The 14679-nt window shown below is 38.9% G+C and overlaps 2 protein-coding genes across 5 annotated transcripts; one reads left to right on the top strand and one right to left on the bottom strand.

Annotated features, from left to right (window-relative positions):
- The first annotated feature begins 5345 nt into the window (after positions 1-5345).
- Positions 5346-9438, top strand: LOC133707870 (ultraviolet-B receptor UVR8). Of its 4 annotated transcripts, none has more exons than XM_062133337.1 (7): positions 5346-5663; positions 6470-6516; positions 6613-6887; positions 6987-7336; positions 7434-7835; positions 8171-8555; positions 8918-9438. In XM_062133337.1, the coding sequence occupies exons 3-7, from the start codon at positions 6660-6662 to the stop codon at positions 9158-9160; spliced, it is 1608 nt and encodes a 535-aa protein (XP_061989321.1). In that variant the 5' UTR covers positions 5346-5663; positions 6470-6516; positions 6613-6659; the 3' UTR covers positions 9161-9438. The 4 variants fall into 4 exon arrangements, with proteins under 4 accessions (XP_061989321.1, XP_061989318.1, XP_061989320.1 ...); XM_062133334.1 differs by having other exon boundaries at positions 5346-5680; XM_062133336.1 differs by lacking the exon at positions 6470-6516 and having other exon boundaries at positions 5346-5680.
- Positions 9439-12026: 2588 nt separating this feature from the next.
- Positions 12027-13901, bottom strand: LOC133711169 (uncharacterized). Its single transcript, XM_062137331.1, has one exon. The coding sequence runs from the start codon at positions 13899-13901 to the stop codon at positions 12027-12029; it is 1875 nt and encodes a 624-aa protein (XP_061993315.1).
- Between the last annotated feature and the right edge of the window lie 778 nt (positions 13902-14679).

The raw sequence follows: 14679 nt of genomic DNA, 5'->3' as shown, positions 1-14679 counted from the left end.
CCGACAAAATTCTATCAGTATCACATTTGCCAAAGAAATTTCCATCATACAAATGCTTGAGAAATTTAGAAGGCAACTTTTGCAAATGAACTTCTCTCGGTATAACTTTTGCATGACATTTAGTCGGTTTAAGGGCTTAACAACTTTGGGAGGCAACATTTACAGTCAAAATTTCGTATATAAATTTTTTGCTAACAAAATTTTGTCGATTTAAATGGTTGACAAATTAGGAGGGAACTTTTGCTAACGATACTTTGTTAGTTTAACTTTTTTTGACTAAAAGTTCGTTGGTCTAAGTGTGTAACAAAATTAAGAAACAATTTTTGCTGACAATGTTTTCGTCATTACAACTGTCTTAGTAATTATTCATTTTTTTAAGTTAAGCAAATTCTTCGTTTGGTCTATCATATTTGGGGCTTGTAATTGAGATCTGAGACCCACGTCATTAAAAGTTAACAAACTTAATTTTTGCTTAGTTTGTATTTTTTGTTGTTGTAAAATGTTCATCTCATTCAATCAAGCAAGAATGGTACTTACAAATATTTTATCTGCTTATAATCTGTTGAACTGCTCATAATCTGTTGAGCAAGTAGGAAACTCAGTATTGCATTAAAGCTCACTTGTACATTGATTTTGTAAGGTATAATATTCGGACACAAAATTAAAATTTAGGTAAGATTTTTTTTGCCAATACACTCAATTTTGATGCTATAAAAATCCACTCAATTCAGCGTACAAACACTTCACTTAGTATGTACGCAGTAAAGGTTAACACAGCCTTAATTACAACTACGACCCAGCCCTAGCTGGCTGACCCACTCCCAATGAGGCCGAAGGTAGGGCCCAAAGACCATACGCCGTCGTGGAAGTGCCACTGCACTGCACCGCCACCATAGAGAGTGGGTGCACCCGCTCTGGCAAGCCCAAGCCGGCCACCAACCATCGTATCTGAATCAGAATCATATTGACGAAGAGAGCCCTGGCCTGCTTACCCATATAGCAAACAGCGAAACTAGAGATCACTGACCCATGGCAGGCCTCCTGTCCACGGCCGGGAACAATGCAGCAACCTCAACCTCTCGCACCAGTACCTGCGTCAACCAAGGAGATCCGAATTTCTATCATCCCCACCTCATCTGAGACTATTAAGAGGACAGAGGAGAGAATGTCATTGGTTTGATGCTTGAATATGGCCTGAGCCATCACCACTATGGTCACCATTCCCAGAATGGGCGCGATTTCTGTATTAGGGTTTTGTTTCAAATACTTTTCATAATTTGTATAAGACATACCCGAACGGATGAAAATTCATGTTTAATCATGGAGCATAATATGCAATACTTTTTTTTTTTTTTTTTTTTTTGAGAATATGGAATACTATCAGTTGATTATGATAGTCGATAGCTATAGCCTATATATGTGTTCAGTAAAGTAGCCCGCAAAAAAGAGCGAGAGGTTTGATTAAAGGTTGAGCTTCTATGACTAATTTTGTAATTAATTACTTGTAACCCATAATTTATGAAGGATATAACATAGTGTTTAGTATTCTTTTATAAGCTAGCAATATCTCGATTTGTTATCCCTTTGTTATGTAATCGTTTACATATGAATAAAATCTCTCTCTTCCAAAACAAAAAAAAATTACTATGAGTGTTCAGTATGATCATCTGAGTGGAGGCTGCAGGCTTAAAAATTAAACTATTTGAATCGTTGAGACGTAATTACATGATGAAATCCAGATACATATTCTCAAATCATGTTGCTTAAGGAATTACAAGATTTAAGGGATAGTACGATTATGTCAAAATAATAATGTCATGATATCATGGCTTGTAACTAATTGAGATCGAAGACAATAAGTTCCCTTGTCCGCAATTATCAAACGAGCAAGACATATGGATCTAGCTGTCACACACATGCAGAACAAGTGCATGGCACGCATTTTCATTTGGTCTCTTCATGCCATTAAGCCTTTTAATCATTTAACAAAGTTCTTAATCATCATCTTTCTCTTGAGTCTTAGTTAACTTGTTTCGAAATTAAGCTTCGATCAGTTGCATGCCAACTGATCATCTCTCAGTCTCTTCAATGTTCCAAATCGATGCTGCATATGAACTTCTCTAACGTACGAACTTAATTGGTTACTTTGGAGACGTCAGAATGAAACTCTTGACTTAGTTTAATCGTAACATAATATCGCTAGCTTAATTAACACAAAATAGTTAGTTATGATATATAAGACAGATGGATGGTGCATGCTGTCTGTTTCACAATTGGGGGTGTTAATTAGTTGTTTAATTGCTGATCAATGCCATAATTGGAATGAATAATCAATTAATCATTATGTTAATGGATTGTGAAGCTGACCCCATACTTGCATCATTATTTTGTTTGAATAATGTTTCCAAAACAAGATTCATCAGCATAAGAATGCATGATTAGTTAAGACTTCCTACCAAATTGTAAAGTTTAAACACGCACCTACGTACGGATGTTTAATTTGCGTCTTAACCGGTCATTTGCTGCAATTTTCTTAATTAGCTAAGGGTTAAGAAGCAATGTTGAAGACTTGAAGTTCATACCTCCTATACATCACTGGTTATTTACGAAATCATTTGGTTTTCTCTTTAGTAAGTCGATCGGGGACTTTACTAATAGTTCATGATCGACAATCAACTAGCTGCTTATAAATTTAAATGTATGTACAAATGTAACCTATATAGATAACAATCATAACATAGCCAAAAAAAATCACTTTGTTATCATTGTTACTCTTTGTTTCTTTTCTGGTTAAGTCTATTATTACTACATATACAACATAGAGAATTCATGAATTAGCTAAGAAGTTATTTGGGGAAAAAAAAAATTAGCCAAACAAAGATTTAAGATTAATACAGCCAAGTGGCCAACTTTAAGATTTTGAGATTCGAGACAAACAAACTGGGGTAAACTCAAAATGCTAAAGACTCATACAATGGTAAGAGCATATGTGGGTACGCGGCTACTAAATCGACCTATATATGTGTAGTGTGCCGACCCTGATTTCAATGATACATTGAACAGTTTGAATTCACGAATAAATTCACCTTGAAATGGACAGCTAGCATAGCCTACACCTCTTTCTGGGGGCTAATTTGAGACAGATTAACCATAAAGAATGGAGTACGTACTTAATTGGAAATGTGATCTTGTTTTAAAAAGTTAATAATCACAACCTCACTTAATGGAGATCCAAATCATAGGAAAAACCATCATTTTTACCTTTTTTGGGTTTACTCTCCAACTGTTTGCATGCAGGTGAAATTGGGTTATAATCTATAATGCCTTTCTTTTGTGCCAGAAGAGTGCTGAAGAAGGTTGTGTCTTTCATAATGGAAGCCTATGTTTCTTTCCTTCCAACTTTTGACAGCTAATTGAGTTGCATGTGGTGTGTGTGTCCCCTTTAACATGCACCTTCTTCATTCATCGACACATATCCACCCCAGTGCTTTCAGATGATGATGATCGATCAAGGTTTTGTTTTGAAAAAAGGAGAAAACTTTAACTCCCAAATCACAGCTTTGGAAATTTTCTTTCACGGAGTTTGCTTGTAACTTGAGTATTCTTCATAATAAAGAGCCCAGGCCAGATATATCTTGGTGAGAATGAACATCACTTGGGTCGTTCTTCAAAGCTCATCTACCTAAGATCGACTTTTTTCCTCATTTGCAGTTGTTATTAGCATGCAGCCCCATTATAATCAAGTTTACCTAATATAGAGTTTTATTTGTATTAATGATTTAATAAAATAATAGGTTTCAAGTTTGCATTTTGGATTTATATATGCAGGGTTGGTACCTGCAGCTTCTAGTCCTTAATGGAAAGGATCCATGCAATTTTGGTGATGAGGATATTTGATGCAACAAATTCAGGCAAATTGGAACCTTTCAATCTTCATTCTTTTGATATTTTTTTGACTCAATACTCAATAACTTAAGCTTTTTAGGGTGACTAATGAATAGTTAAGGAAAGTGTGAAGTTGTTATGTTTAAAAAGGTTTAACTCAATCACCACTTGAGTTAACCCAAATACTTAAAAGTTTGCTAATACTAAGATAAGTTAGAAATTCAATCACTTCAAATACAATTGAAATAAAAAATCAACGTCTACTTAAGCCACAAATACAAAGATGTGTCGAGCAAATAGCTTGTTCTAGCTCATGCCATGCATAATTGGGACCATTGAGCAAATAAATCATTATGTCGACATTCCCAAATTCTAATTTTCTAAACATAATTGACTTTCTTATATAAAGTGTAATATAACACATAACATAAGCAAATATAAAATCATCAACTCGTCTATAATGTCCAAAAGCCAATATAAGTTCCAATTTACACTTCGGTTCCAATACGTAAATGGAATGAAACACGACAGCCAGGAGAAATTGGAAAACAAGACGGCAAATAAAGCTACTAAAACGTGCAAATGCGGAATACTTGAGCAGTCTAAAGTATTTAACATCATGGTCCTTTCCCCAATGTTACATATTATTGATCACTACATTTAACAATATCATCTTACTTAATGTGGATTGATAGCGTATCACATACTAACACATAACTATTTGATACGTGTGTTTTGAGACAAATGACCATGTTAAGTTATATCAAAAATAAAAATAAAATAAAATACAAAACAAAAATTGAAAAGTAATCAACAAATAATAATGATGATATTAGAGACAAAAAAGAATTTGTCACTAGATAATCTGTGAACTTCATTATAACACTGACATCCATCTATTATCAGAAATTCCCTATACATGTGTGAAAAATGTCATATACATCAACTTACTATTCGGCGTTGCTCACATATGCATGAAACTTGTCCTTAATCTCTTATAAATGATAATATCCACGTATTAATCATCGATACTTATACTACTACCAAGCAAATAATGTCATATTATTAACCACATCTCTAACAAAATTACCACTAAATTATTACTTTGGCTTTGGTGGAAACACAACACCCTACTAATTTGATTCCAAAACGTCTCAAACAAGAAGAAGAGAAAGAGCTCAAGTTGTCACCATCCACCAATGAAGCAACCAATTAGACCTTTGAAATCAATTCCACTGGAACGAATAAAACACTCCAAGTTTATGTAATCCTCAATCTCAATCTGTCCCATATAATTTTCACCTCAGTTTCCGTAAAACCATAGGATGTGATGAAATCGGTTATGGAGTCACCATAGTCAAGAGGAAGCTTACGTGTAGGAATGGGCATAGTAGAAATATATAGTAAAGTAAAAGCTTGATCACCACCCAAGCTAGAAGATACCACCTCATCTTTAGGAAATAAAACTCTCACAATCCCCATTAGAAAAAGAGAAAAGAAGAGAAAATAAAAAAGCTCAACTATTCATATTCATCATCCACTCTCTCTCAAACACAAACACAAACCAAACCAAAAATTCTCCCTACCTCTTCTTCTCTCTAAATCCTTGACAGAATCCTCATACCACTCTATATAGGATAACACAGCAGCCTTTTGATCAAAAACCCACTTCTTCTGCTCCATAATTTGATCCAAGTTTGGCTGGTTATTTTTTTGGTCTAAGAAAAACGTTGAATTCTTTGCAATTATTGACGGATGCAGATGGGTTTTGTGCAATCGTGGGTTTCTCTGATATGTAATCTTCATCTCTGAGTTGTTGGGTCTCGATCTGTTGCGATCATAATGTAGAATTGAACAAGTTTCTTAAGCATGTGATTGTGTTCTGTTCTCTGTGGATTCTCTCTTTTTTGGCTTAATTGGTTATCTGATCAAGTATTCTGTTTGGTTTTGGATTTCTCTGATGATTTTCTGATCTGGGTATTGCAAAAGTTTTGATCTTTTTGGTTAATTCCTTGCAAAACTTTGCTTTATGACTGCAACCTCTGTTTTTGGTATTCAATCATGGAGGCTCAATTTGCTTACTTGGATCGTTTTGATCGGGTTATTCCGACCCGTTTGAGTTGCAATGAGTTTACATGGATCAAGTTCTCTATTTTTATGTCAAAATTCTTTCCTTTTTCGGGTGTCTTTTGGCGTTGGGTGGGAAATGGATATCCTGGAAGACTCGTATTCTTCTCCTCAAAGTCACCGTCTTTCAGTGTACATCAAGTTACCAAACTGTTTAAAGCTTTTGGGTTTCTTTGTTTTGCCCCTATTCAATTGGAGGCTCTGAAAATTTTTCTGATTTGCTTTGGTTGAACTATGATCGGATGATCCGCTACTGAGTTTCTTCCGGGGCAAGTTTTGTGATGTTTGGTGTTTTGATCTGAAATTCTTTTGAATGCTCAAGTCCCAGTTCATGCCTTTTTGTTTCTCTGACACTATTCCCAATGACATGTTGAATGGACATAACTTGTTGCATTATTTGTTGTTGTACTTGCTGTCATATAAACAGTTTTTTTATAGGTATGCTTTCTATTTGTAGGTTTGAGCTAGACATGAAGTTTGTTGATCAATAACATATTTTTGAAGGTAGATACTGCTGCATAGATAAAATTAGCAAGAACATTATGAATTTCTAAGACATTAGATGCTAATGCTGGATATTTTGAATTTCCAAAATATTAGAAATTCTTCTTTGCCAAGCTTGGCCACTGCGAATTTAGGCAGTGCCAATGGATGCTACAGCGAGCGGAACCCCAACTATACAATACCATAACATTCCTGACCAGCCAATTACCACCATTGTTGCCACTCCTGTACCAACATTTGAAAGGCGGCAACGCCATTGCTTTGGGACCTCCTCAACCCCTGGAGAGTTCCCTTTAGCTGCCAACCCCTCAATTGTCCTTCATGTCCTTACTGCTTGCAATTTGGACCCTCAAGACCTTGCAAAGTTAGAGGCAAGTGATCTGTTGCTCTGTGTTTTGATTTCGTGGGGATGCTTTAAGTCTTAGATTTGATGATGCTGCCGGTTTGATTTTGGATGTGTGTTTTTGCAGGGAACATGTTCCTTTTTCAGGCAGCCTGCAAACTTTGCTCCTGACTTTGACTTGTGCATATCTGAGCTTGCTGCTCTGGACATGTGCCAAAAGAGAGCTATATTTAAGCCAATGACAACTGAACAGCGCCAAGAATTGAAGCAAAGATGTGGCGGTTCATGGAAACTGGTCCTGAGGTTTCTTTTGGCTGGAGAGGCGTGTTTCAGAAGGGAGAAATCGCAGGCAATTGCTGGACCTGGTCACAGCATTGCTGTGACTTCAAAAGGAACTGTCTACTCATTTGGTTCTAACAGCTCAGGACAGCTTGGACATGGCACCACTGACGAGGAATGGCGGCCTCGGCCAATCAGGTTGCCAATTTTTGACCACTGCTTAGACACCATTGTGTAAATTGCGAGAAACAGGAAAGAGAAATTGTTGACTTAATGGACCTCCATTATGTTGCAGATCTCTGCAAGGCATTCGAATTATTCATGCAGCTGCTGGGGCGGGGAGGACAATGCTGATCAGTGATGCTGGGAAGGTTTATGCCTTTGGGAAGGACTCTTTTGGTGAAACTGAATATGGGGTCCAAGGATCAAAGCTGGTTACCACTCCACAATTGGTTGAATCCTTGAAAGATATATTTGTGGTGCAAGCTGCAATTGGAAACTTCTTCACAGCTGTGTTGTCAAGGGAAGGCAGGGTATATACATTTTCTTGGGGAAGTGATGGCAAACTTGGTCACCAAACTGAACCGAATGATGTTGAGCCCCATCCTTTGTTGGGAGCACTTGAGAATGTACCTGTGGTGCAAATTGCAGCTGGATACTGCTACCTTCTTGCTCTGGCTTGTCAGCCTAATGGAATGTAAGCATTTTCTTCATCTCTTTGCCTCCGTGGCCTCAAAAAATAAAAATTAAAAAAATTAATAGAAAAAGAACTTGTTTTTTGACACCAAGAAACTACTTGTTCCATAATCTTGTTCACGATTTTTGTGAATGAGTAAGATGAAAAATTGGACTGTCATGCTAGCCAAGTTATTTTTAGGCCACAGCATATATCTCCTTCTCATTGTACTTTTTTAATGCATTCCAGAGGACTTCTTGCCAACATCTTTATGTTTGTTCCTTAAACCCCAAATTTTAAGCTTTTCTTACTGTATACAAAATTATAATTACTCAGTCATATGATAACCATTTCAGGTCTGTTTACTCTGTTGGCTGTGGCTTGGGTGGCAAGCTTGGACATGGTTCAAGAACTGATGAGAAACACCCCCGACTGATTGAACAGTTTCAGCTTTTGAACCTTCAGCCCATGGTGGTTGCGGCTGGTGCCTGGCATGCTGCTGTGGTTGGCCAGGATGGACGGGTCTGCACGTGGGGTTGGGGTCGTTACGGGTGCTTGGGTCATGGGAATGAAGAGTGTGAATCAGCTCCTAAGGTTGTGGAAGCATTGAGCAATGTGAAAGCTGTGCATGTAGCTACAGGAGATTACACAACCTTTGTGGTTTCCGAAGATGGTGATGTGTATTCATTTGGCTGTGGAGAATCAGCTAGTCTTGGACACAATTCTGCTGCCGATGGACAGGTCTTGCTTATTACTGCTTTTATTTCATTTATATACTCTAGTTCTGCCTCCTTAACTACATTGCAGAAAGTCAACATGTTCAATGAATTGTGAACATAGTTAATGATTCCAGAATCTATTTTTGAATCACTTGTTCCAAATGGTATTGAAATCCTTCACTCTCATCTTTAAAACGTATACACCATTCTAGAAGAAATTTGATGCTTTCCACTTCTATCAAGAATTGTTCTGCCTATTGGCACAGTTACTACCAACTTTTTTTTTTTTTTAAACCAGATTAATAATGATCATGCACTACACAGATGGTCCAGGAATGGCATGTTAAAGTCGGTGAATCGTCTTGTATGTTGTGTATTTTACAGGGAAATAGGCATGCAAATGTATTGGCTCCAGAGCTTGTGTCATCACTCAAGCAAGTAAACGAGCGGGTTGTACAGATCAGTCTCACCAATTCAATATACTGGAATGCTCACACTTTTGCACTCACTGAATCGGGGAAACTATATGCATTTGGGGCAGGGGACAAAGGTCAACTAGGAATTGAGCTCGTTGCTAATCAGACTGAAAGGGGAAATCCAGAGCTGGTTGATATTGATCTCAGATAGTTCATCAATTTCAATACTCAAATCCATTTCCCTACCTCACCATCATGCTCTATTTATCCTCTAATTTATCTTCATCATGACTGATTGCATTTGATGTTTAGATTTCCATGTCAATTCTTGTACATAGAAGAAACAAAGGATTTGTGAAGGTTCAAGCTAGGTACATAGGGGCCTAAACAAATACATTGGTTGTTGATATTTTAAAATTTGGCTTGCCTTAGGCTTCAAGTTGTTGATAGCTAGTACATTTGTCAATGTTCATTTCATATTTATCTCAATTTGATTCATATATCTGCTAAACATGGAGATATTGAATCCTTGCATAGTTTCCCTCTCTTTGATGTCTTTGAAGATCAGTGTTCGCGTAAGTTATAGTCTTTCGACTCTTAACGAACTGTAGGAATCAAATTGGTCGCATAATTAGTAGAGATAGAAATATAGTCAACAAAAAGAACAAAAGGACTATTTCTACTTCTTTTTTTGAACGTAAGAGAATTCAGTAAAGAAACCAGAGTACGGAATACAACAAACAAACTGAAAAGAAAGAAACTAACCCCTCCCAAAACAAGCAGGGAAGAGAAGCAAGACAACCCAAAAACTAAGTCGGAGCATGTCCGGCATCATACAAGAGAGTGTGAGAGAAGGAGGAAGGTGGAAACTGAACCCACTCAGCTGGACACTGCCTCCTGCGAACTAAACAAGCAATGTGGTCTGCTGCCTGATTAGCCATTCTGCTGGTCCAAACCCAGCTGTGAGAAACAAGATCAACTGTCAAATCTCTAATATGATCCACAAGAGGCAACACAGCCCAATCTGTAGATGTAGTGGAATGGGAAAGGAGATTGACAAGTTGGAGAGAGTCAACTTCAAACAGAAAATGAGAAGCTCGCAATGAAAGGGCCAAGAGTACACCCAATCGGATTGCCAAAGCCTCTGCAACTAGTGGTGAAGCAGCAAAAGTGAACGTAGCCAGCCCAGAAACAAGACAACCAAAGGAATTTCTAGCCACAACAGCTAAACCAGAAGCCTCCTTTGTCCAAGAAGTGTCAATATTTATCTTAATCTGAGTAGGAAGGGGAGGAAGCCATTTCGGTTTAGGGGGAGGACGCACAGGTCGATATAAATTGGCATTTGGAATGGAACTATCAGAAACAAGACCCAAGAACTCAGAAGATGCAGCAAAAGAGAGAGAGGCTACCAATGCAGAGTTAGGTTGGGCGTCATTAAACACACAATGGCATCTATGTTTCCAAATATTCCAAAGCAAGAAACTGATATGTGTAAAAGTACTACACCTGGTTGTAAGTGAAATAGAAGAAGGGAAAGATAAGTGGAGAAACCATTTAGCTAAAGTAGTGAGCTGATGAAGGGGAGGGCGATAACCTAAAGGATGAAGGAACCATGTTTTAAGAGTCCAAGGGCAAGATAAAAGGAGATGCTCAATTGTTCCGGGAAAGAGATGACAGAGAGGACACAGAGGATCTTTTGATAATTTCCTACGAAACAAATTGGCCTTAGTGGCTACAAAGTTAGAAACCGCTCTCCAAATGAAATGCTTAATTTTTGGCAGAGATTTAAGGGACCAAACAAGCTTCCAAAGAAGGGGGTTGATAGTAGAAGATGAAGAAGGATGAGAAGTAGCGAGGACTGGATGTGTTGAGTGAGCTAAATGATATCCCGAGCGGACCGTATAAATCCCTGTCTTTTCCATAAGCCAGATCAATCTGTTTCGACTATTTGGAGATGTTAAAGGAATGGACAGAATTGCTTTTCTTTGAGTGAATGTAGTAGCCCCCACAATTGTTGAGAGATTCCAAGAGTGTGATGTCCAGTTAATCAAAGATGATACTTGCAACATATGATCAAAAGGAGATGATATTGTAAGATGCATACCAGGAAGCTGAGGAATCCATTTCGAATCCCAAACTGGAATATTAATTCCATTTCCTATCTGCCACACCACATTAGGCTTAAGAAGATCTCTTCCATGAAGCATACTGGACCAAAGCCAAGAAGGAGAGGATCCTTTTCTAGCAGTGAAGAAAGTATCCACAGGAAAATACCGTGCCTTAAGAACACGAACCCATAGAGCTGTAGGATTAGTAAGAATACGCCATCCTTGCTTGGCTAGGAGAGCTTGATTAAAGTCTTGAAGATCATGAAATCCCATGCCTCCCTTAGATTTAGGAAGGCCTAGCCTTGACCAATTCAGCCAATGAATACCAGAGTCGCCTCTGTTGCCCCACCAGAATCGAGCAACCATAGAATTAATCTGATTACACAGAGTTTTGGGAAATTGAAAGCACATCATAGGGTAAGCTGGAACTACCATAGCTATGGACTTGATTAAAATCTCCTTGCCAGCTTGAGTTAAGCATCCACACTTCCAGTTCTGAAGTTTACGATTAATGGCATCTCTGACATAGGCCAAAGCAGAGACTTTCGATCTCCCCTAAATAGTTGGGAGACCGAGGTACTTCCCAGGGCTTGTAACAGAAGTAACTCCCAAAGCAGCCGAAATAGTATTGATCAGAGAAGTATCTGTGTTTGGACTAAAAAACAAGGAAGACTTCGAGTAGTTAATCTGCTGTCCGGATGCACTGCCATAAGTTTGTAGGAGAAACAAAAGATGAGAGGCATTAGCTGAAGTAGCTTCAAAAAAAGAACAAAGAATCATCTGCAAATAACAGGTGACTAATCTTCGGTGCAGAGGGTGTGATTTGTGAAGGGATAAGCCATTGAACATCACAAGCTTTCTAAACCAAAGTAGATAACACATCACTGACAAACAGGAATAGATACGGGGATAAGGGATCCCCCTGTCGTAACCCACGAGAAGGAGTGAAGAAAGCATACGGTTTTCCATTTACCAAAACAGAGAACATAACTGAACGAACACATTCATAATAAGCATAACCCAATGAACATGGAAACCCAACTTGAGAAGCACAGCACGAAGAAAATCCCATTCCACAGAGTCATAAGCCTTTGTAATGTCCAATTTCAATCCAAGAGCTCCCATTCCAGAATTTCGAAGAAGCTTCAGATGATGAAACATTTCATGTACTATGACCACATTATCTTGAATCTGTCGACCGGAGACAAAGGCAGCTTGGTTTTCAGAAATTAAATCTGGCATAAAGGGCTTCAAGCGATTGGCCATTACCTTAGACAAAATTTTGTAGGAGTAGTTGCACAACCCAATTGGTCTAAACTGAAAAGCATGCTCTGGATGAGGAACCTTCGGAATCAGCACCAGATAAGTCTTGTTTAACTCTGATAAAAGATTCCTTGTTTGAAAGAAAGAAGTGGTAGCTTGATGAATCACCGAGTTCACAATACTCCAATAAGTTTGGTAAAATATGCCAGGGAAGCCATCTGGTCCAGGAGCCTTAAGAGCCCCCAATTCAAAAATGGCTTGTTTGACTTCGTCCAATGTTACAGGAGCCAACATATTATCATTCATTGCAGGGGTAACAACCGGATCAAAAAGCAAAAGAATGTCAGCCAAATTTCTTGCTCCTGAGGTAGAGAACAGTTGCTTGTAGTACTGAAGAAAAGTATCAGCTATAGACATGTCAGAGTCTAGCCACAAACCATTTGCGTTTCGAAGACGAAGAATCCGGTTACGTTGTCTCCGTTGAGTAGCGGATTGATGAAAAAACTTGGTATTGTTATCACCAAGTTTTAACCAAGAAATTCTTGAACGTTGTTGCCAAAAAATTTCTTCCAGCACCCATAAATCTTGAATCTGTTGTGTAACATCCCGAATTTGAGAGCCTGCATAAGGGACTGAGCTATTATGTAAATGATTGAGTTGGATGAACAGAGTATCAACCTGTTTATGAGAGTTGGGGAAAGTCTTCAAGCACCAATTGGATAAGGATTTCTGACAAGCCTTAAGATTGGCCACCCAGATAGGCATTGCAAGGTTAGTTGGAGCAGATACCCAGGCAGCAGCAATGATCTGTTCACAAGAGACTGCTGAGGTCCAAATATGTTCAAAACGAAAAATTTTGGGGGTGTGAGTTTCATTTGGATGAGAATCAAACAGTAGGGGTCGGTGATCAAAGCCGACAATCAATAAATTGAAAACCTGAGACTGAGGCAAAGCAGCGCACCACTCAGCATTGCCTAAACAACGATCCAATCTTTCCTTCATAACCAGTTGGTTATACTGAAAACGAAACCATGTATAACAAGGGCCCTGAAAGTGTAAATCACAGAGACCAATGTGATTTAGGAAATTACGAAAAAGAGCCATTCTCCATTTTTGAGGGGGACAGCCTCCCCATTTTTCATCAGACCAAAGAATATCATTAAAATCCCCCAAACAAAGCCAAGGTAGAGATCGAGCTGAAAAGTATCTACACATGTAACACCAAAACAACTTCTTTTTATTTTCATTAGGGTTGCCATACACCCAAGATATGTTACAACGGAAATCCTCATTTACAAAGTACACCATAGTGTCAATGACATTAGGGATATTATGCAAAACAGACACTTGAACAGAGGAATTCCACAAAATGGCTAAGCCCCCAGAGCTAGTATTTACAGGGTCAACTACAATGTAGTTGTCAAACTTAAGCTGAGTTTTCCAAGAAGAGACAATCTGCTCCTTCTGGTGAGTTTCCATAAGGAAGATAATCTCAGGGTCATACTTACGCCATAACCGTCGAAGTGCCTTTGCTGTCAAAGATGACCCGAGTCCTTGACAGTTCCAAGAGATGAGCCTCATTCCGCACCCGTAGCTGCACCAGGCCAGCTACCTATGCCTTTATCAGCAGTGGATGAAACAAGAGAAACAGAAATGCTTGGTGGTGCAACAGTAGAAGTACCCATGACCATTGGAATAGAAACCATCTCCACTGAAGACACAGCTTGACCATTACCAAACCCAGAGTGGAGAGGAGGTGCCTGAATAGTTTAAAGTGATGAAGAGATGCCACCACTAACCTGGAAATCAGTAGTAGAGGATGGTGGGATAGCCTGTGTAGATGCGGCTTTGCGAGGACGGCCCCGGCGACCGCTGCCCCGACCCGAAACTGAAAGAGTTGATTTCCCCCTTTTGGCTTTGGAAGCAGTGATTTTGTGAGAGGTGGGTGGGAGGGTCTCTGGTTCTTGTAATTCCATTGCCTTGTATTTTTTCAGCTGCCTAGTTGTCTCAGCCAAATTAAGCATCCTCCAGACGCTTACGAACACGAAGATATTGGAATTGATGGGCTAAGGTAGCCAAGGATCCCAAGGGAGGAAGTGATTGAGAAGGTCCCCATAAAACCCTAGGTGAAGAGAATCTGGGGTTGGGACGAAAGCGGGAACAACAGTTGGTAGAAGGGGATCATAAAAAGGAACAGGGTGAGTGAAATTAGGGATTAAGGTTGGGAGCTAGGGTCGGATCAAGTAGCATCAGATTGGCATGGGCCGCAGGAATAGAAGGTGGGGTTGGGTAAAGAAGATTTGGATCCAAAAGCATTTCTTGATGGGCCAAAGCTGACTGGAGCAAATCAGGAGGTATA

The sequence above is a fragment of the Rosa rugosa genome, chromosome 5 (assembly GCF_958449725.1).
Source record: "Rosa rugosa chromosome 5, drRosRugo1.1, whole genome shotgun sequence".
Taxonomy (NCBI): Eukaryota; Viridiplantae; Streptophyta; class Magnoliopsida; order Rosales; family Rosaceae; genus Rosa; species Rosa rugosa.
The sequence above is the reverse complement of the archived record's forward strand: the minus strand, read 5'-3'. Positions and strand labels throughout refer to the sequence as shown.

Bases quoted from the DNA above. Each gene is read 5' to 3' on its own strand.
- LOC133711169 (XM_062137331.1), bottom strand. From the start codon at position 13,901: ATGAGGCTCATCTCTTGGAACTGTCAAGGACTCGGGTCATCTTTGACA.
- LOC133707870 (XM_062133337.1), top strand. From the start codon at position 6,660: ATGGATGCTACAGCGAGCGGAACCCCAACTATACAATACCATAACATT. The intron at 6,888-6,986 runs GCAAGTGATCTG...GTGTTTTTGCAG, and splicing joins AAGACCTTGCAAAGTTAGAG to GGAACATGTTCCTTTTTCAG. The intron at 8,556-8,917 runs GTCTTGCTTATT...TGTATTTTACAG, and splicing joins ATTCTGCTGCCGATGGACAG to GGAAATAGGCATGCAAATGT.